Source organism: Cololabis saira, chromosome 5 (assembly GCF_033807715.1).
Source record: "Cololabis saira isolate AMF1-May2022 chromosome 5, fColSai1.1, whole genome shotgun sequence".
Classification (NCBI taxonomy): Eukaryota; Metazoa; Chordata; class Actinopteri; order Beloniformes; family Belonidae; genus Cololabis; species Cololabis saira.
The window spans coordinates 7,419,478-7,441,977 of record NC_084591.1 but is presented as its reverse complement, the minus strand read 5'-3'; the positions used below and the strand labels follow the sequence as shown (position 1 = coordinate 7,441,977).

General features: G+C 43.3%; 1 protein-coding gene across 2 annotated transcripts; it reads right to left on the bottom strand.

Annotated features, from left to right (window-relative positions):
- Positions 1 to 346: 346 nt before the first annotated feature.
- Positions 347 to 2,657, bottom strand: LOC133444579 (cyclin-dependent kinase inhibitor 1B-like). 2 transcript variants are annotated; one of them, XM_061722421.1, is made up of 4 exons: positions 2,562 to 2,631; positions 1,784 to 2,468; positions 1,388 to 1,493; positions 347 to 510 (listed from the first exon to the last, which is right to left on the bottom strand). In XM_061722421.1, exons 2-3 carry the CDS (start codon positions 2,268 to 2,270, stop codon positions 1,390 to 1,392), a joined length of 591 nt encoding a protein of 196 aa, XP_061578405.1. In that variant the 5' UTR covers positions 2,271 to 2,468; positions 2,562 to 2,631; the 3' UTR covers positions 347 to 510; positions 1,388 to 1,389. The 2 variants fall into 2 exon arrangements, with proteins under 2 accessions (XP_061578405.1, XP_061578404.1); XM_061722420.1 differs by having other exon boundaries at positions 1,784 to 2,657.
- Between the last annotated feature and the right edge of the window lie 19,843 nt (positions 2,658 to 22,500).

Below are 22,500 nucleotides of genomic sequence, written 5' to 3'. Positions count from 1 at the left end.
GGTTGTTTTTGAGTCTTGTCTTAAATGTAATGAGATTTTTTTTACTAAAATGAGACATTTTAACTAGAAATAAGACAAATATTCTTAAGATTTTCAGTTTTTGCAGTGTAAAATAACTAGTGAAATCGATCATGTTGTTCTGATTTGCATTTGTAGTTATTCTATATGTATTAAGTAATAGAATAATCAATACAAATAGACACAGAGTAATTCCATAAATGTATTAAAAACACAAACATTTACATTTTCCCTTGAAGCCGATACCTTGCCAAACCCAATTGACGCCCCTGCTGGATAGAAATCAATCTGACGTGATTTCTTTTCTCTTTTGCTCTCTTTTTTCCTCCCCCCCACCCCCCTAAGCGTTAAAGTCCTGAGAGTTATTGCCCGGCGTCGCGGCTCCGCTCCGGCGGGGCGCGGCGCTGCGGGCGCCGGCGTGTCGGGACTCCGACTCGGCCTGGAGTCCTCCGAAAATCAGAAAATGCTCAGGAAAAATAGTGCAAAAACCACCTAGAAAAAAAAAAAGAAAGAAAAAATTAAGACATTTGTTTTCCAAAAGGAGAAAAAGAGCAAAGTCGGTGCCTTCTTCCTGCTGAAGCAGAATAACAGAGGGCGTCTCCCTTTAAAGGCTGATCTTTGGTTCCGCGTTACACCGACGCAGAGCGCTACGGCGAACAGTGCGCGTCGCCGCGTAACCTACGCCGTAACCCGACGGCGTAGGGTACGCGTCGATTTTAACGCGGAGCCATAATTCAGGCAAATCAGAAAATGCTCAGGAAAAATAGTGCAAAAACCACTTAGAATAAACAAAAAAGAAAAGAAAAGAAAGAAAAAATTAAGACATTTGTTTTCCAAAAGGAGAAAAAGAAGTCGGCTTCTTCCTGCTGAAGCAGAATAACAGAGGGCGTCTCCCTTTAAAGGCTGATTTTTGGTCCCGCGTTACACCGACGCAGAGGCTCTAGCGTACGGTGCGCGAGCCATAATTCAGGCATTAAAGAGGCGCTTTTCCCGCCAGAACGTGACGCACGTCACACCCCTCCCCCAACCGTTACCATAGCAACGGCTACTATCACTACTACTGCGATTTCAGCCACAAACACCCCCATCCCCCACTCACACCGCCCCGTAAAATCATCCATAATACAAATATAACATGTTTTATTTACAAGTAGGCTACAATTGAAAACAGACTTATATAAAAACACACAAAAAAAGAAAAAAAAAGGCTCAGACACAAGAAAAACCTAATTTTTCAAGAAAAAATGATTGCAAAACACCACCGTAACAAAAACAAGAGTGTAAATAATTAAAAAAAAGTTAAAAAACTAGGCTACAGTTGAAAAAATAAATAAAGGGAATAAGTTTTCAACTTTGGAGCTTTTTTTACCTTCAACGGATCCTCTTTCTCGGGGTTTGTTCCACCGGGATCGGAGACTTCGGGCTTGTGTCATTCGACTTTATATCGGCAGCCCTCTTTCGTTTCACGAAAAAGTCTAAAAATGAGGAAAAAAATGATTTAAAAAAGGTACAATGTTATTTTTTTAAACATTTTTTAACACAACAGCCTTGTCCCGTTAAGGGTGATTCACGGTTCCGCGTTACAGCGACGCAGAGCGTACGGTGTAGGTTACGCCGTAGGCTCTGCGTCGCTTTAACGCGGAACCATAAAGACCATCGACAGCGTAGCCCACGACGTAGGGTACGCGGCACCGTACGGTGCGCGACGCCGCGTACCCTACGCCGTCGGTGTGACGCGGGACCATAAATCGCGCCCTTCACTCACCTGTGATGTGCGTGTTGCTCTCGGACTCCACCGGCCTCTTGCACGGAACCCGCTTGCGGCTCGTCTTCTTCCCTGAGTTCAGCCTGTCTGCGCGGTTCTCCTGGTTCACCTCTGCGGGGCAGGGAGTGCCTGTGGTGCCGGTGCTGGTGCTGCTGCTCTCGGGCCCCGGAGAGCGAGCCGGCACCCGGGGGGAGTCATGGTAAAACCCGGGCGTCGCGTCCGTAGAAACCCCTTCCCAATGGTAATTCCCATCCAGAGGAGTGTCGGTCTCGAAATTAAAGTTCCATCTCCTCTGATCCCGGTCAGAGATCTCCCGCAGCTTGGTTTGCACGTCCCGGCTCAGCTCTTCGTGGTCCGGTGCTCCAAAGAGGTTTCTGCAGACGCCGGAGCGCCGGTGCAGGTCGGGGAAGGTCCTGCGGGCCGCCAGCCGCTCCAGACGCTCCAGCCGCTCCAGACGCTCCAGTGAACATAAATGCACATGCGACATCTCCGAAAAAATGTTTTGCACACGCAAAAAAACAAAAAACACCCAAAAATGTACAAATGTACAAATGCACAAATGTAAAAATGCTGCAAAAGCTGCTCCTGAGGCGAGCGGGGTGTTGTTGTTGTGTTTTTTCACACGCAAAAAACACAAAAACACCCAAAAATGTACAAATGCACAAATGCAAAAGCTGCTCCTGAGGCGAGGGGGGTGTTTTTTTGTGTTTTTCACACGCAAAAAAACAAAAAACACCCAAAAATGTACAAATGCACAAATGTAAAAGCTGCTCCTGAGGCGAGGGGGGTGTTTTTGTTGTGTTTTTTTCTTGTGCGTCTCCTCTCCACTCTCCTTGCTCCCCTCCCTGTTCGCTTTAAATGTGCAGGCTGCAGAGAGGAGCGTGAGTATTTAAACCTCCAACGTGTCTCCAGTCAGAGCACCCACTTCCAGCGACGCTCTGATTGGGCAGCTCAAGTACAACCCTCCTCAAATAATACGCAGACATTCCCCCACCCCCCTCCTTCAACTCAACCCCCACACCAACCCCGCTCTGATTTCCCATCGACCCCCTGCGCATCCTGGCTCTAATGCCGCGTTCCATTTGTCCTCGGAAGTCGGAATTTCCCAGTTCCTAGTCGGAATATTCAACTGGAACGCCCCTCGAAGTGGGATTTCCTACTGGGAAAGTGGGAGAAGCTTCACCACCCCCGAGTTACCATTCCAAGAAGGCTGTCATGCCCAGTTCCCAGTTCCGATTTTCGAGGTAAATGGAACGCAGCATAATGACGCGTTCCATTTGTCCTCGGAAGTCGGGATTTCCCAGTTCCTAGTCGTAATTTTCAACTGGAACGCCCCTCGAAGTGGGATTTCCTACTGGGAAAGTGGGAGAAGCTTCACCACCCCCGATTTACCATTCCAAGAAGGCTGCCATTCCCAGTTCCGATTTCCGAGGTAAATGGAACGCGGCACTACTACAGTATACTGGCGTGAACCCATGACTTGACTGTCTGCCGTGTTCCATTTACCTCGGAAATCGGAACTGGGAACTGGGAATGGCAGCGATCTTGGAATGGTAACTCGGGGGTGGTGAAGCTTCTCCCACTTTTCCAGTAGGAAATCCCACTTCGAGGGGCGTTCCAGTTGAAAATTCCGACTGGGAACTGGGAAATTCCGACTTCCGAGGACAAATGGAACGCGGCATAAATCCCTGCACATATTTCTCCGTCTCCGTGTCGATTCTCGTGTAATAAAGCCTGATTTATGGTCTGCGTTAAATCGACGCAGAGCCTACGGCGTAGGGTTACGCGGCGACGCACACCCGTACGCCGTAAGCTCTGCGTCGGTGTAACGCGGGACCGTAAATCAGCGTTTAAACTGCTGCGGACTTTCCCTGAGTCAGAGGGGAAGGTGTTGGAGCTGCTGGTGTTTTCCCAGGGTGTTTTCATTTTCAGTTTGTTTTCTCGTGCTCATCATGGATAACAAATGTAGTCATATTCAGAGGTGGGTAGTAACGAGTTACATTTACTCCGTTACATTTACTTGAGTAAGTTCAATCTCATGACGTCACTGGGTGATTCTTTGGGAAAAATGTTTGTTTTTGCATGTTTTGTCACATTTACACAGACTCAAACACACACAGAGTTTCTATGAGTTCATGTTTGTTCTAATTCTGCCTGGTTAAAAAAGAAAAGTACAAAGGCTTGAAATTTTGTGCTTTTTGTGCTTAATTTATTTTTAGTTCAGTTATTCTTTTATTTTATTATTTATCAAAGTACTTGAATTTACTTTAAGATTATTTTAATTTAAGCTATTTTTTTATTAATTTTAATTTATTTTATTATTTTATTGATTTAATTTGCCTGAAGATGATTATTTTGTACTTTTGTCTGTTTGAATGGTTGTGTTAAAAAAATAAATCAGACGTTACTCAACAGTTACTCAGTACTTGAGTAGTTTTTTCACCAAGTACTTTTTTACTTTTACTCAAGTAATTATTTGGATGACTACTTTTTACTTCTACTTGAGTCATATTATTCTGAAGTAACAGTACTTTTACTTGAGTACAATTGTTGGCTACTCTACCCACCTCTGGTCATATTACATTATAAACACCCAGTTGCACATATTTGATGTACAATATTTCCTTAAAATGCATCTAAAGCATCATTAGTCTCTGTTCATTTACTATACAGGACTGTTCAACGCATCCTCTTTCGTTTCACGAAAAAGTCTAAAGGAAAAAAATGATTTAAAAAGGTACAATGTTATTTTTTCAGTTTTATCACCCTTCTTTTCTCTCTCTTTTCACCTCTCCTCGGTCAGATCTCAATATAGGAAGCTTTCTGTGAGAAAGCTGCTTTGGTTTTTATGCACAACAGCACAGGGAAGACCCTTGGCCATCTAATTCAATTCAATTCAATTCAATTCAATTTTATTCATATAGCGTCTATTACAACAGAAGTTGTCTCTAGGATCTTCAACCCCGAGCAGTTATTACATAAACACAACATAAACAGTGGCAGGTAAAAAAAACTCCCCTAGTGGGAGAAAAACCTTATACAATCAAAACCAGCTGATGAGTTTCACAAAGATGAACCGGTTGCTGTTAAGTGGTGGATAAATAAGAAAGGGAGGGAGGGGGGTGTTAAATAAAGCCACTACAAGTGTTAATAATATGTATATTCTACAATAAATATTTGCGTACTTGCTTTAAGAATGGATGTTTTAGATATTCGGTATAAAATGACCTGAACATCCAGTTATTGACTTTAGAAGTCCACGGGTTAGTTCTCCCCGCAGAGACGGACAACGCCTTAGGGCGGAAAGTGAGCGCGCAGCGACATCTAGTGGCTGTCATGCAAACTGCAGTCTCTCTAGATAAATAAACTAAGTGGTGTTGACTGAAGCTCCAAATACCGTGACGCGAAAAATGGGAAGCAAACCTAGTGGGATTAACTTGTTTTCTGGATCAGTTTGTCACGAAGAAAGATCCGATTTTATCTAACTAATATAATAATGTTAATGTAACTTACTTATTTAGACCTTATTTTACCTTAACTGTCTTTTAAGTTCTGCTGAAAACTTTGCCTTTCTTTGTTGTTTAAATTGGGTTTTTTAGGTTTTGATTGTTGTACGGCGACAATAAAATGTATTTCTTTTATTATTATTATTATTATTATTATTATTATTATTATTATTATTATTATTATTATTATTATTATTATTATTATTATTATTATTATTATTATTATTGCCAATTATTACCAATTATTATTATATTTTAATCAAATTGTGTCTTTATTGAACAAGCAATAATGAATAGTGAATAATGAACATTTAGTTTTTTATGTTTTGATTTTTGTACGGCGACAATAAAATGTATTTCTATTATTATTATTATTATTACAAATTATTATTATATTTTAATCAAATTGTGTCTTTATTGAACAAGCAATAATGAATAGTGAAAAATGAACATCCACGTAGTGGAAAAAGTACGTAAACACATAGTTTAATTACTTCATCAAAAGTAAAATTAAAAAGGAGTTTGAGCTGTGATTTAAAGCAATTTAATTTATAAATATAAATTAATAAAGGCCACTCAAACATGTCAAGTTTGCTGTTCATCTGCTGATCTGCTGAAGACGTGAGTGGAGCTGTCAAACATTTCATACGTGTCATTCAACAGTGAGGTTATTCGTGACATAAATACCACTGGGGAAACTGGTGGTCCTCAAAAATACACTGTTGTGTGCCTGCGCATGCCAAAGAGCACTTTGGCAATACCCAACACCCCTAGGGAAATGTTTTGTGGATTGATGAAACAAAAGTTGAATTGTTTAGGAAGAAAACTCAGCACTTCGTATGATCTTACCGACATGAAAACATAATCCCTGGTAGTGATGCACGGTGGAGGGAGCATCGTGATTCAGGTTTGCTTTGGTGCCTCAGGGCAGGAACTTATGGAGGATTTTTTGTGCCAAAATTAAATAAATAAATACATCATTGATTAATTAAAATGGGAATGAAATATATCATTAATTAATTCAATGTGTCATTAATTAATTAAAATCTGAAATAATAAATTTTTTTTTTACTTAAAATGGATTGTATTTTAATTAATTAATGACATATTTGATTCTAATTTTAATTAATTAATGACACATTTAATTAATTAATGATATATTTAATTCCCATTTTAATTAATTAATGATGTATTTATTTATTTAATTTTGGCACAAAAAATCCTCCATATGAACTAGGCCTGTGTTGAAAAGATCGATTCTCCGATTTTAAATCGATTCTCATATTAATTACTAAAAATCGATTATTTTTTTTTTGTTTGTTTGTTTTTTTTCATCATTACATTACAACTTTTGGTACTTTTTTGTTTATGCCCAAAAAAGGAATATTTTGTTGGACACGAGAATAACTGGTGCCATGTTTTTGCCTTTAAATATGTTTAAAGGTATGAAAACATTAAAGTTTTCAGTTATAATTGCATAAATTGTCTATATTTCTTTGCTTTATATACTGTCTTGGGGTTACATTTGCATAAATGTTAAAAACCAAATTCTCATAAATGGGGAAAAAATAAAAGTGATTTAATCCGTCTCTGTTTCCTCCCTGGATCTGTTTGGTAATTCTGACCCACGATGTTTCTGAAAGCAGTTCTATCAGCATTCTGGGAGCTGATTGGTCCTTACAGCATCATTAGCTGCAATACTTGCTGTTGAATCTCAATATAATACTAGTATTAATATGTTGCATAACTACAGTCATATAATTCATGCAACAGCTGAAAAAACAGTTTTATTAACAGTAACCCAAATCAATATCGAATTGGATCGAATCAAAGCGTGATAATCGCTTCTGAATCTTAAGAAGCGGAATCGAATCGATTCTTGATATTTGAATGGATCCCCAGCCCTAGCCTGAACCACTCGGTATCATCGAGGGCTAAATGATTCCCCACGAATCCAACAGGAAACATCCAGGGATGGCAGGCTGCCGGCTGAAACTTCATAGCAGTTGGGTGATGCAGCAGAGCAATGACTCTGATCCGGAGCTACCGAAAGCATTTGTTTGAACTCTTTGCCATCAATGGGATTATCTCAATTCACCTCTACAAGGAATGAGTGAGCAGGTAATAGCACACAGGTGTGGAGGTCAGTCCTGCAGATTCTTTGTTTAAAGAACAGTGTGGTGCATCCCTCTCGTGTAACACTGCGTTGTCACATAAGGGCTTAGCAACTGTTCAGAAACATCGTCAGACGTTGTTAGTGAGCGTCAGCAGAGTCACGTGAGGAGGATGAGAGGCAGGACATCCTGGACCACTCACCTGTTCCTCGCCGTCAGTACTCCAGTTGTAAAAAACAATCAAGGGGGATGGTGGATTTTATCATATGGGGACAGATAATTTGTGCTGATTACAAATAATATAATATATTACAAATAATAGCAGTGACCAAAACACCTGCAGAAATACTGCAGGAATGACATAGCAGCAGTTAAATGCAGCCTTCTGTAAGCTTTAAATATCCACTGGGCTTACATCAAATACATCAAAACACAACAATAAAAAACACTTTTCTGAACTTATCAATATGCCTCTGTCCATCACAGGATAATTAAAATGGATCACTGCAAAAACTCACAATCTTAACAAGAATATTTGTCTTATTTCTAGTTAAAATGTCTCATTTTAGTAAAAAAAATCTAATTACACTTAAAACAAGACTCATCACTGGAAAAAACCACAATTTTCACCTGTTTCAAGTAGATTTTCAGTTGAAATAAGTAGAAAAATCTGCCAGTGGAACAAGATTTTTTTTGCTTGTAATAAGAAGATACATCTTGTTCCACTGGCAGATTTTCCTACTTATTTCAAGTGAAAATTTACTTTTCTGGTGATGACTCTAAATGTTGAAATAGCAGTAAAACCACATTCATTGATGAAATGACATAAGGGATGGAAAGGGGGGATGGCAGTTTTACAGGGGGGATGATTTGGACCGTTTTTATTTCAGGGGGATGCCGTCCCTCCTCATCCCCCTTCAAATCCAGTACTGCTCGCCGTCACATGACTCTTCCGCTTATTGCTCACTTCAGATAAACGAGTGAAAGCTGGCAAGACATTTTAAAACTCCTTTCTGGAAATAAAGCTGGATTTTGTTCTTCACATGTGATTTCTCTCTCATCTTTTATTATCTCTAATGACGGGTAAAACGTGTTCGGTCTTTGGCGCCCCCTGGTGGTAGTTAACACGTACTGCCATTTCTTTTTAGATAAATTAATGTACTGTACATCATTAATGCATATCATTAAATAAGGTAAATAACCACCCTTTTGTTGTTCATATTACACTTCACCAATGCAGTGCTTAAACTTATTATGGAGGATAAATCGAACCCGTTTCCTCACAAGAACTTCTTTGTTCAGCTCATTTTCACACAACTCTGCACAAAGAGAATACAGGACTGTCTCAGAAAATTAGAATATTGTGATAAAGTTCTTTATTTGCTGTAATGCAATTAAAAAAAACAAAAATGTCATACATTCTGGATTCATTACAAATCAACTGAAATATTGCAAGCCTTTTATTATTTTAATATTGCTGATTATGGTTTACAGTTTAAGATTAAGATTCCCAGAATATTCTAATTTTTTGAGATAGGATATTTGAGTTTTCTTAAGCTGTAAACCATGATCAGCAATATTAAAATAATAAAAGGCTTGCAATATTTCAGTTGATTTGTAATGAATCCAGAATGTATGACATTTTTGTTTTTGTAATTGCATTACAGAAAATCTAAATATTCTAATTTTCTGAGACAGTCCTGTACATTGTCAAATGTTTTTTAAGCTTCTTTATAAGTTTTTTACTGATTAACATTTTGAGGTGGGAAGAACAGTTTTGTTCAAACAAACATTATCCTCCAGCGTTTTGAAGAGCAAGAAAACACGAGGAGAAAGTCTGGACTCCTGACTTGTTGTGAGGAGGGTAATGTGGGAGCTTTCATCAGGACAAGAGTACGATGCTCCTCTGACCCGACGCTCAGGCAAATTATCCTTTCATCTTTAAAACACACACATGCACGCCCAAACACATACTCCAACTGGCTTAAGTAGGTCTTTGAAAGAAATGAAAATATCCTGAGGGTTCAATCTAAGTGAAAAACCTCCCGCAGGCTAACCAGACCTCTGACAGAACATTGATGGATGGGGACGGACACAGACCAAAAACAGGCTTGGAGATCTTTTGTTTTAGACTTTTTTAAAACAAAGAAACAAAAAATCTTTTAACAACATGGGGATATATTTCATATTTAATCTCTTTTATCCTTTTACTGCTGTGGCTTTTGGAGCTCGCTATTCCTGGCCTGTAAAGGTATTAAACGTGATCATTTCCCTGGTGTTGCTAACCAGAGGTGTCAAGTAACGAAGTACAAATACTTCGTTACCTTACTTAAGTAGAAATTTTGGTTATCTATACTTCACTGGAGTAATTATTTTTCAGACGACTTTTTACTTTGACTCCTTACATTTTCACGTAATTATCTGTACTTTTTACTCCTTACATTTTAAAAACAGCCTCGTTACTCTATTTCATTTCAGCCTTTAAAAAAAAACTATCCAGTTAAATTGTGAATTTGGTTGTGGTTGTTTCAGATGTTCTTGTCCAGTTTTGTTCTTACATCCGTTCCCTCAGATTCCTGCAACTAAACTTGGATGTACATTCCAATAAAGGTTAGGATAAATGATAACATGAACATGAAGTTTGACTTTTTGCACCATTACAATACTTATAGGCAACTAGTCATCATATCTCCTGCTCTCTGAAACACATGTTAATGCTCAATAGTACACATATATGGTTCTTTAATATATTTGCATTATACTAAGATGCATTCATTTTCAATGGCTTTTGTCCTTAATGGCTTTTTCCCCCTTACATTACTTTGACTTTTATACTTTAAGTAGTTTTGAAACCAGTACTTTTATACTTTTACTTGAGTAAAAAACTTGAGTTGATACTTCAACTTCTACAGGAGTATTTTTAAACTCTAGTATCTATACTTCTACCTGAGTAATGAATGTGAATACTTTTGACACCTCTGTTGCTAACCCCCCCCCCCAACAGGAATCATTCACCGGAACAAACCAATCCTTGTGATGTTGCAGAGTTTGCTGCTGCAGGCAGGTCTGTCGGGCCTTTTAAAATTGGGATAAATGGTCGTTAGATCTTGTGGGCCCAAGCGAGACCTATAAAGCATTTTTCTCTGCATGGTGCTTGTACGCAGTACTCGAGTTGTAAAAGAAAATCAGGGGGGGTGGTGGATTTGATCATATGGGGACAGATAATTTGTGCTGATTACAAATAATATAATATATTACAAATAATAGCACTGACCAAAACACCTGCAGAAATACTGCAGGAATGACATAGCAGCAGTTAAATGCAGCCTTCTGTAAGCTTTAAATATCCACTGGGCTTACATCAAATACATCAAAACACAACAATAAAAAACACTTTTCTGAACTTATCAATATGACTCTGTCCTTCACAGGATAAGTAAAATGGATCACTGCAAAAACTCAAAATCTTAACAAGAATATTTGTCTTATTTCTTGTTAAAATGTCTCATTTTAGTAAAAAAAATCTCATTACACTTAAAACAAGACTCATCACTGGAAAAAAACAACATTTTTCACAAGATTTATCTTCTCATTACAAGCTTTGCTTTTAATAAAAAGATAAATCTTTTCCCACTGGCAGATTTTTCTACTTATTTCAAGTGAAATTTACTTGAAACAGGTGAAAATGGTCAAATAAGTTATTTTTCTGGTGTTATTTTTCTGGTGATGACTCTAAATGTTGAAATAGCAGTAAAACCACATTCATTGATGAAATGACATAAGGGATGGAAAGGGGGGATGGCAGTTTTACAGGGGGGATGATTTGGACCGTTTTTATTTCAGGGGGGGATGTCTTCCCCCCTCATCCCCCCTCATCTCCAGTACTGCTTGTACGCCTGAAACTGGTGAGACACCCACCTGGACCGCTTTCCTGGGTGAGTTAAACGCAATTTCCTACCTGATGAATATTCTCCTCGTCCCCAGTGTTTTATATCAACACTTGGTTGTGACGTCTAAATTTGTGATGTACAATTATTTTGTGTGAGTTTCTTGATTTGAATTAAGCTTATTCTATCGGTTATCAGCACAATAAAATACAATCACAGTGAAATTAAACATCCATAAGGTCACACATTTCTTTCTTTTTCTGGAGTTCAGAGGTTCTTTCTAGTAATACCACTTCTGACCACTTGGTGGCAGCATTTCACAAGACAGTTCATGTGTCAGGCTAAAACACATTTGCAGGTGACATCCAGTCCTAAATGCAGAAATAGGAACAACTCCTGTTTATCAAACAGAAGTGAATCGATCTCGGTAGACCCCATGTTAAAATCTATAACATTGCAGCAGAGACAAACATATTTACTGCCTGGTTAAAAAGAAAACTGAAATATTTCATATCCATGACAGCTAAAGTAACCCCCAGTACTGGAGTTGAGGGGGGATGAGGGGGGATGAAATCCCCCCCTGAAATAAAAACGGTCCAAATCATCCCCCCTGTAAAACTGCCATCCCCCCTTTCCATCCCTTATGTCATTTCATCAATGAATGTGGTTTTACTGCTATTTCAACATTTAGAGTCATCACCAGAAAAATAACACCAGAAAAATAACTTATTTGACAATTTTCACCTGTTTCAAGTACATTTTCACTTGAAATAAGTAGAAAAATCTGCCAGTGGGACAAGATTTATCTTCTCATTACAAGCCAAAAAATCTTGTTCCACTGGCAGATTTTTCTACTTATTTCAAGTGAAAATCTACTTCAAACAGGTGAAAATTGTTGTTTTTTCCAGTGATGAGTCTTGTTTTAAGTGTAATGAGATTTTTTTTTACTAAAATGAGACATTTTAAAGGAGCTTGAGGCTCCTTTTAAGAAATGAGACTCTCTATCGCCACCCTTCACCGCGACGGCCGTTGGGGGTACTGCAGCCAACAGTGAAGCCGGCACGGGAGAACGGGGAGAACGCACATGCAGCGTCATGTGACGTCACATCCGCAGCCCAGCGCGGGAAATTCGGGACCGAATTGCAGCACATTTTGCAGCACACAGCCTGTTCAAGGCAAAGGAGAGATACACTAGAGCAGTGGTCCCCAACCTTTTCTGTACCGCGGACCGGTTTAATGTCTGACAATATTTTCACGGCCCGATCTAAAGGTGTAGCTGATAAAAATAAAATAACCGGCATTAAAAACTGTGGTATTTTCGCTATAGTAATAACAATAATAATAATAATAATAATAATAATAATAATAATAATAATAATATTAATAATAATAATAATAACAATAATAATAATAATAATAATAAAACATCATTTTTGAAGAAATAAAATGAAATAATGGAAATTGTAAATTACCTATAATATCAGTGTTTCTATAAATGTGTTTTTATGTTTGTTTTCTCAATAACGTTATTTAAAGCCAGGCTTTTATTTTATTGTTATATATTAAGTAGACCGATATTTAGTGCTTTTATTTTGAAGGCGTCTCACCGAGACCTCGTAAACATCCAGCGCCTCGGACTTTAACAAGAGTACCTGGCTGCAGGCAAGATGGCCGACAAGGGCGCGGCCATTTTTTTCCAGCCATACCGGAATTCCAGACCGGAAGTTGGTCTTCTTCGTGTATATTATTCGTCGCGCTGATCCAGACAGGAAGTTGGTCTTTTTTCACAATTCTTTATTTCAAATTGTCAACAATATTTATATTTTCCTATTTATCCGTTTTCTATTAATTCTATCTTATTTTCTGGAATCCACTTAAACACAACATTACACTATCATGCTGGCAACAGTAAGAACTTGACTTGGAGTTCTTTTTTGAAATCAACTTTTTATTCTCAGAATATCAAATAGAAAAACAAACATGCATAGAAAAAAAGACACAAAACAAGGTAAACGCATGAACAATGAGCAGGAACAAATTACACTGAACATAATGGAAAAAATATCAAGATCAAAGATCAAAAGATTAAAAAAAAAAAAAAGACTTAAAAAAGGCTCCCACTGGCCATCTTGACCTCTTGGGGGGGGGGGGGGGGGGGGGGGGGGGGGGGGGGGGGGGCCTTAAAAAAGGCTCCACTGGCCAGCATGATCTCAGCCTTCAGTCTGGTCATGCCCTCTCCTTCAAGGATTTTGATCAATATCTGAAAAACAGTTAAATGATCTAATCATACTCTAACGTGTGCACTGTTTTGGTTTCATGTTTTCCAAAGGAATAAAATATTGACCACCTAATAATTTCCTTCCATTTCCCAAGGAAGCTCTATTGACCATCTTACCTCTGGGAGCATCACATCAAAGACAAAATCCAGTAGTCTTATCTCCCCTCCCTTTATTTTTGCTCCTATTCCAGTGACCTCCTCAATCACCCTCAGTAACGCAAAGATCTATTGAAAATAAAAGTACAAATCAATAAATTCATCTTTTATATGTTATATATCTGTGAACACACGTATACATGACTGATGGCATTTTCATTTATTTATTTATTTCATTTATTAACACCAGTGGGGCGAGTGTGTTTTTCTGTTAAAACTAAAAAAAGGAATTATTTAATAAGATCTCTTTTTCAGACTGACATCACCTCTACTCCATATGTTGTTCCATACTGGTCTAATATTGTTCCTGGACTGAACTGGATCCATATATGGAACCTTCCATACAAATATTTAATTACAAATAAAGTTAGAGAAGTGTCTTACAAACTAATTCATAGATATTACCCAGCCAAACATTATTTGTTAAAATTTAAGAAAGATTTGTGTGTTGATTGTTCCCTGTGTGAATCTGAACCTGAAACTGTAATTCACTTATTTTGGTTGTGTAACTCTACTGCCATCTTCTGGAGAGAAGTAACCCGTTACATCACCTTGAAGATTGACTCAGATTTTTCTTTAGATTGGAACAATGTACTTTTTGGTGTCCACGATGTCAAAAGTAAGAAACAGAAAGAACTGTATGTCATAAACTTGTTAATAATATTAGGGAAGTATCACATACACAAAGGGAAATTTACTCACTCGAAACCATGCTTTATTGCATTCCAAAAGGAAACTGAACAGTACTTACAAAGTATTTGTGACTCGAATAACAAGAAAGCTATGAAAACTTGTGATTTGTGCACCTTATTTTCTGTATTTATTTAGCAGCCTACCCCCTGGCTGATGTTTGATATTTCATTGATAAGACTTGCGTTTGTATTGTTTGATTGTTTGTTCTGTTAATAAAAAAAAAAAAAAAAAAAGATAGCACACCAAGTTTTTTTTTTTTTTTTTTTTTTTTTTTATTGAAAATATATTCATATACAAACAACAAGGCATAACGTTTTTTTTCAACCTGTATCAGGGAAATAGCACACCAAGTTACACGAGGATAGACAAACCTCCGGATCAGCGCGACGAATAATATACACGAAGAAGACCAACTTCCGGTCTGGTTCAGCGCGACGAATAATAATATACACGAAGAAGACCAACTTCCGGTCTGGAATTCCGGTATGGCTGGAAAAAATGGCCGCGCCCTTGTCGGCCATCTTGCCTGCAGCCAGGTCCCTCTCGACTTTAACGGTTAAAGTTTAACGGCAGTAGAAAGTGTGTCTGAAAGACTAAACTAGTGTTTTTATTCCAAGGAATAAAAACATTGTGAACCATCCGTTTGAGAGTCATCCATCATCAGTCGGGGATTCTACAGAAATTATTAAAAAAAAAAAAAAAAAAAATTATAATTTTTTTTTTTTTTTTTTTTTTTTTTCAGCAAATGACTCTCTGTGCGGCCCGGTACCAAATGACCCACGGCCCGGTACCGGGCCGCGGCCCGGGGGTTGGGGACCACTGCACTAGAGGAATCATTGTTTTGGGTTTGGAACGCTTCATCTGACATTATTACTAGAAAACTTAAAATGTATACGGATTTTTTTCATAAATCCTGCCACAATCCGGCCTCAAGCTCCTTTAACTAGAAATAAGACAAATATTCTTATTTTGAGTTTTTGCTGTGATCCATTTTACTTATCCTGTGAAGGACAGAGTCATATTGATAAGTTCAGAAAACTGTTTTTTATCTTTGTGTTTTGATGTATTTGATGTAAGTCCAGTGGATATTTAAAGCTTACAGAAGGCTGCATTTAACTGCTGCTGTGCCATGTCAGCATCTGTTTTCAGTCCCAATTCAAGTTGAAGCTGCCTCCATGACTCAAACGCGTATCCAATGTTTACTCGTGTACTGTCCGTTTTTGTCAAGGTTGACATTCCCCCAGCCTCCAGTTTGCCTTCAGTTTCTGTCTTGCCCCGCCTGTGTCCCATCTGCCCTGATTGTGTCTGCACCTGTGTCTCGTCATGTCTCGTTATCCCCTCAGTATATCTTGTCTTGTCATTCCTTTGTGCTCTGTCGGTCCGTACTGTGTCTTCCTCCATGTCTCCTCGTACCTTTTTCTTGATCCTGGTTTTTTGTTCATCCTGCTTTGCAGCGCCTTGTTTTGCCTTTTTGGAATAAACCCCTTGTTTTTGAGAACTACTGCCTCCAGCCTCCCTCTGTCTCCTGCACTTGGGTCCTAAAACAACCTAACCATGACAGAACGGACCGACCAGGTGGACCCAGCGGGAGAGTACCTCACCATGTTGGACTTCCTCTGCCGTGAAGCGGCTAAAAACGTGCGTGAGTGTTGGGACCCCTTTTGGGGAACACGCCTGGCTCTGGGTGGGCCCAGGAGCCTGCAGATGCAACGGCGACGGCGTCAGCGCCAGCGCCAGCCCCAGCCTCAGCCTGTTCCGGCTCCAGCTCCTGCTCCTGTCCCAATTCCTGTGGTGGTCTCGGATGCACCTCCCCACGTTCCTGTGGTGGTCCCGGACGCACCAGCCCCTCCTCCGGTGATGGTTTCGGACCCCCCTCAGCCGGCTCCGAGGACTCGTGTCCCCCCCCAGCCGGCTCCGAGGACTCGTGTCCCCCCCCAGCCAGCTCCGAGGACCCGTGTCCCCCCCCAGCCCGCCCTGGATGTGGACTCTGGGGACATCTGGGATCTGTCCCTTGAGGGGGGGCCGGCGCCCCTCGAGGGGGGGCCAGCGCCCCTCGAGGGGGGGCCAGCGCCACGGACCCGGGTACCCCCGCAGCCGGCGCCCAGGACCCGGGTACCCCCGCAGCCGGCGCCCAGGACCCGGGTACCCCCGCAGCCGGCGCCTCGGACCCGGGCTCCCCCGCAGCCAGCGCCTCGGACCCGGGCACCCCCGCAGCCATGTCACGTTCCTGAGCCATGTCCCGTTCCTGAGCCATGTCCCGTTCCTGAGCCCTGTCCCGTTCCTGAGCCATGTCACGTTCCTGAGCCATGTCACGTTCCTGAGCCATGTCACGTTCCTGAGCCATGTCACGTTCCTGAGCCATGTCACGTTCCAGAGCCATGTCACGTTCCAGAGCCATGTCACGTTCCAGAGCCATGTCACGTTCCAGAGCCATGTCACGTTCCAGAGCCATGTCACGTTCCCGTCACGCCAAGCCCCACACCAAGCCCCACGCCAGGACCGCCAAGCCCCACGCCAAGACCGCCTAGCCCCACGCCAAGCCCCACGCCAAGACCGCCAAGCCCCACGCCAAGACCGCCAAGCCCCACGCCAAGACCGCCAAGCCCCACGCCAAGACCGCCAAGCCCCACGCCAAGACCGCCAAGCCCCACGCCAAGACCGCCAAGCCCCACGCCGAGCCCCACGCCGAGCCCCACGCCAAGACCGCCAAGCCCCACGCCGAGACCGCCAAGCCCCACGCCGAGACCGCCAAGCCCCACGCCGAGACCGCCAAGCCCCACGCCAAGACCGCCAAGCCCCACGCCAAGACCCACGCCGAGCCCCACGCCAAGACCGTCAAGCCCCACGCTGAGCCCCACGCCAAGACCGCCAAGCCCCACGCCGAGACCCGCGTCAAGACCCAGGCCTAGGCCTCGTGGGCGGCCCCCGGAGCGTTCTCGCCGGTCTGGTCGGCCTCGTGGACGTCCCCCCGAGCGTTCTCGCCGGTCTGCCCGGCTTCGTGGGCGACCCCCGGAGCTGTCTCGCAGGTCTGCACAGTCCCCAGGACGGCCCCCGGAACGTTGGCCGTGTGTTGGCCTGGGCCCTCCTCCAGGCCCCCTCCGCCCGCCCTGGGTGGTAGGCCGAGTGGGACATCTGGGATCTGTCCCTTGAGGGGGGGGTTCTGTCAAGGTTGACATTCCCCCAGCCTCCAGTTTGCCTTCAGTTTCTGTCTTGCCCCGCCTGTGTCCCATCTGCCCTGATTGTGTCTGCACCTGTGTCTCGTCATGTCTCGTTATCCCCTCAGTATATCTTGTCTTGTCATTCCTTTGTGCTCTGTCGGTCCGTACTGTGTCTTCCTCCATGTCTCCTCGTACCTTTTTCTTGATCCTGGTTTTTTGTTCATCCTGCTTTGCAGCGCCTTGTTTTGCCTTTTTGGAATAAACCCCTTGTTTTTGAGAACTACTGCCTCCAGCCTCCCTCTGTCTCCTGCACTTGGGTCCTAAAACAACCTAACCATGACAGTTTTTGCTCGTAATTTCTTTTCGACTCGCGACTTGTCTCTGATAAAGGCTTCGTTTTCTTCTTGGTAGCACTTTTTAGTGGGCTTTGAGGGGCGCTGGGTCGTTTGCCGGCTGTGGAAGAATCCATGTCCACCCAAACAGAAGTTTGGATCCACCGCGCTCGTCTTCTTCCTGTATCCAAGCCGAGCGCCGTCGAGAACGCGCATGCAGCGTCATTTGACGTCATATCCGCAGGACAGCGCGGGAAATTCGGCCCCCGAATTGCAGCACATTTTGCAGCACACAGCCTGTTCAAGGCAACGGAGAGATACACTAGAGGGCTCATTCGTTTTGGTTTGGAACGCTTCATCTGACATTATTACTAGAAAACTTAAAACGTATACCATTTTTTTTCATAAATCCTGCCTCAATCCTGCCTCATACTCCTTTAAATATGATTCATAAATAAACCTGACTTAGACTGGGTCATGTTAGGACTTGAGTGCAGTGGAGCTCATCCTGCCTTGCTATAGTCCCCTAAAAGAGCTCATTATCTTCCCCCAGTGACTCAAGACCAGCGACCCTGATGTCTGACGTTACACAAAGCCAGGAAGGATCATTTTTATCTGTCCTCAGTAAGGACCCGCAGCAATGTCTTTACCATAATAGGGCTGGAACGGAAAACACCATCATCCACCTGCTTCATTAATTCAACTCTCAAATGTATTTATTTTTTTGTTATTGTTTTGTTTTTGATTTTTGCATTCTCCAGTTTGGTTCTTCTGGTAATTTAATTTCTCCTGCACTGCTATTGCAAGAAAGTTCAGAAAATAATATCCACAGTTGCACCGATTACCAGTACTGGAGTTGTAAAAAAGAAAATAAATCAGGGGGGATGGTGGATTTGATCATATGGGGACAGATAATTTGTGCTGATTACAAATAATATAATATATTACAAATAATAGCAGTGACCAAAACACCTGCAGAAATACTGCAGGAATGACATAGCAGCAGTTAAATGCAGCCTTCTGTAAGCTTTAAATATCCACTGGGCTTACATCAAATACATCAAAACACAACAATAAAGAACAGTTTTCTGAACTTATCAATATGACTCTGTCCTTCACAGGATAAGTAAAATGGATGTGGCAGGGTGGAGGAGCTGCAGCCACTCAGGTTGATTGGGGCACAGGTGGCCCCAATCAACCAATCCACCCTGCCTGGCTTGATAAGTCATGGCTGCACAGCAGAAAGGGGCTGCTGCTGCTGGGAGAAGGTTCTGCACGTGTGTCTTGGGTGTGTCTGGAGAAAATAAACGTTCCTGCACTGAAACCTGTGTCCGCTGTCCCTATTCAATGCAAAGTGCGGATATGTGAGCACTGCATCAGGACGCACCTTGTGACCATCAATTTGTATCACTTGGTCGAAGGCTGAGCGTAGAGTATCATCACGAGACTGCTCGAGTGGAAAATCTTCCATAGAGTGCAGCGGGTCCCGCCGAGCCTCCGCCGGAGCCTCCGCGGGTCCCTCTCCCTCTCCGTCTGCAGCGTCGGACAACCTCGCGTCACCGCTGAGCACAGCGCACATACCGCATGTCCCTGTCTGCCGTGATTGCATCCCCACACACTGACTCACCAAATTTCTAAACCCCGGCCAATCGTGTCCTAGAATCAGAGGATGCAAAAGGCGGGAGCTAACCGCGGCCTTTATTCTATGATTTTTCCCCTTGTGTCTAATTTCCACTGGTACCACGGGGTACTTATGCACATCACCGTGAACACACACCACCTCCACCCAGGACGACACATTCATCAAAGCCTCGGGTCGCACCAGGCTTTGGTGAATTACCGACTGCATGCAGCCAGAATCCACCAAGGCCGAGTGTATACCCCCACGGATCCTTACCGGAACCCGGTATGTCCCTCCTGAGTCCGGGGAGGATGCTGGCGGACCGGCCACCCGGATCACCTGGCCCACCTCCATCAGCGGGCAGTCCCGCCTGATGTGTCCGGGCTGGCCGCACCGCCAGCAGCCCTGCCCAGGCGTTTGAGGGGCCCCCGCAGGGTCAGTTGGCGCGGGCGGAACCGTGTGCGAGCTCTGGGGAGGGGAAAAAGGAAAGGTGTTAGTGGTAGTTGGTGGACCCCCTGCAGCGGCGAACCTCCGGCGCGGCGCAGGAATGGGACGCGCTGCGGGTCCCGCCGCTGCTGCGGCCGCCGGATGGACCGCCAGATGGTCCTCGGCCAGGGTGATGGCCTCCTGCAGGGTCCCCGGGCGATGGCAGCGGACCCACGCCGCCGTCCGGGTGGGGAGCCCCTGCACAAATTGCTCCAGGACGATCTGCTGTACGAGCCGCTTCTCCCCCCCTGTGTCGTCCGGTCGCAGCCACCGCACCGCCGCGTCGTGGAGCTGGTGAGCGAAGGTGTAGGGGCGGTCCGTCGGCCCCAGCTTGAGCTCCCTGAACCGGCGGCGGTAGTCTTCCGGGGATCGCCCCAGCCGGTCCATCACCGCCCGCCGCACCTGGGCGTAGGTGGCGCGTGCTGCCGCTGGGAGGGCGAGAGCCGCCATCTGCGCCTCCCCTGACAGGAGCGGCAGGAGGCGCACCGCCCACTCCGCCGCCGGCCAATCGCAGGCCTCCGCCACCGCCTCAAAGGTGTCCAGGAATGCGAGGGGGTCGTCCGCCTCCGTCATCTTCTGTAGGGACACCCCCGCAAAAGGAGCGGGCGGGCGACCCCCCCTGCCTGCCTGCTGCTGCGCCGCCAGCGCATCCAGGGTGGCCGTCTGCCGCTCGCCCTGGCTCCGGAGCGCGGCTGACATCTCGGTCATCGCCTGGGCGAGGGCCGCCACCGTCTGCTCCATCCCTCCTCCGCGTTCTGCTGTCATTGGTGCCTCACGTTGGGCGCCAGTGTAGCACGGCGAGTGCTACGGGGCCGACCGACAGGACAGCGGACACAGGTTTCAGTGCAGGAACGTTTATTTTCTCCAGACACACCCAAGACACACGTGCAGAACCTTCTCCCAGCAGCAGCAGCCCCTTTCTGCTGTGCAGCCATGACTTATCAAGCCAGGCAGGGTGGATTGGTTGATTGGGGCCACCTGTGCCCCAATCAACCTGAGTGGCTGCAGCTCCTCCACCCTGCCACAATGGATCACTGCAAAAACTCAAAATCTTAACAAGAATATTTGTCTTATTTCTAGTTAAAATGTTTCATTTTAGTAAAAAAAAAAATCTCATTACACTTAAAACAAGAATCATCACTGGAAAAAACAACAATTTTCACCTGTTTCAAGTAGATTTTCACTTGAAATAAGTAGAAAAATCTGCCAGTGGAACAAGATTTTATTGCTTGTAATGAGAAAATAAATCTTGTCCCACTGGCAGATTTTTCTACTTATTTCAAGCGAAAATTTACTTGAAACAGGTGAAAATTGTCAAATAGGTTATTTTTCTGGTGTTATTTTTCTGGTGATGACTCTAAATGTTGAAATAGCAGTAAAACCACATTCATTGATGAAATGACATAAGGGATGGAAAGGAGGGATGGCAGTTTTACAGGGGGGATGATTTGGACCGTTTTTATTTCAGGGGGGGATGCCATCCCCCCTCATCCCCCCTCAACTCCAGTACTGCCGATTACTGACTACCAAACAGAACACAGTTTGAGACATAAGGGATGGAAAGGAGGGATGGCAGTTTTACAGGGGGGATGATTTGGACCGTTTTTATTTCAGGGGGGGATGCCATCCATCCCCCCTCAACTCCAGTACTGCCGATTACTGACTACCAAACAGAACACAGTTTGAGAGACTACCACAGATCTCAGTACTCTCACCATCTCTTTTCACTTTGTAACCTTAGACTCATAGTACAGCTCAAAGTCCCTCCATCTCCTGAAATGCTCAGAGGACTGTGGTACAAACTGAACACTATTTCCATCCTGGGAGGAGAACAGGGGCCGGATTCACAAAACATTCTTAAGAAAAAAAATCTGCTTAAGTGTAATTTTTTTCTTAAGTTCAGTCTTAAGAAGAAAAAAGATAAGAAGTCATATTCTCCAAAAAAGTTTGTAAGTATTTTCTCAACTTTCTTCTTCAGTTTCTTCTTAAGAAAAAACTTAAGAATAAATGGTATTCTTGAAATAAAAGTTCTCAAATTTGTTCTTGACTTTTTTCTTAAAGGAGCTTGAGGCCGGATTGTGGCAGGATTTATGAAAAAAATCCGTATACATTTTAAGTTTTCTAGTAATAATGTCAGATGAAGCGTTCCAAACCAAAAAGAATGAGCCCTCTAGTGTATCTCTCCTTTGCCTTGAACAGGCTGTGTGCTGCAAAATCTGCTGCAATTCGGTCCCGAATTTCCCGCGCTGGGCTGCGGATGTGACGTCACATGATGCTGCATGCATGTTCTCCCCATTCTCCCGTGCCGGCTTCACTGTTGGCTGCAGTACCCCCAACGGCCGTCGTGGTGAAGGGTGGCGCTAGAGAGTCTCATTTCTTAAAAGGAGCCTCAAGCTCCTTTAACTTTAAGACAACCTTGACCTGTCTTAAAATTTCTTCTGTGAAAAGGTAAAACTCTAATATCAACTTTTTCAACACATTTTAGA

Bases quoted from the DNA above. Each gene is read 5' to 3' on its own strand.
- LOC133444579 (XM_061722420.1), bottom strand. From the start codon at position 2,270: ATGTCGCATGTGCATTTATGTTCACTGGAGCGTCTGGAGCGGCTGGAG. The intron at 1,494-1,783 runs GTGAGTGAAGGG...CCTCATTTTTAG, and splicing joins GAGCAACACGCACATCACAG to ACTTTTTCGTGAAACGAAAG.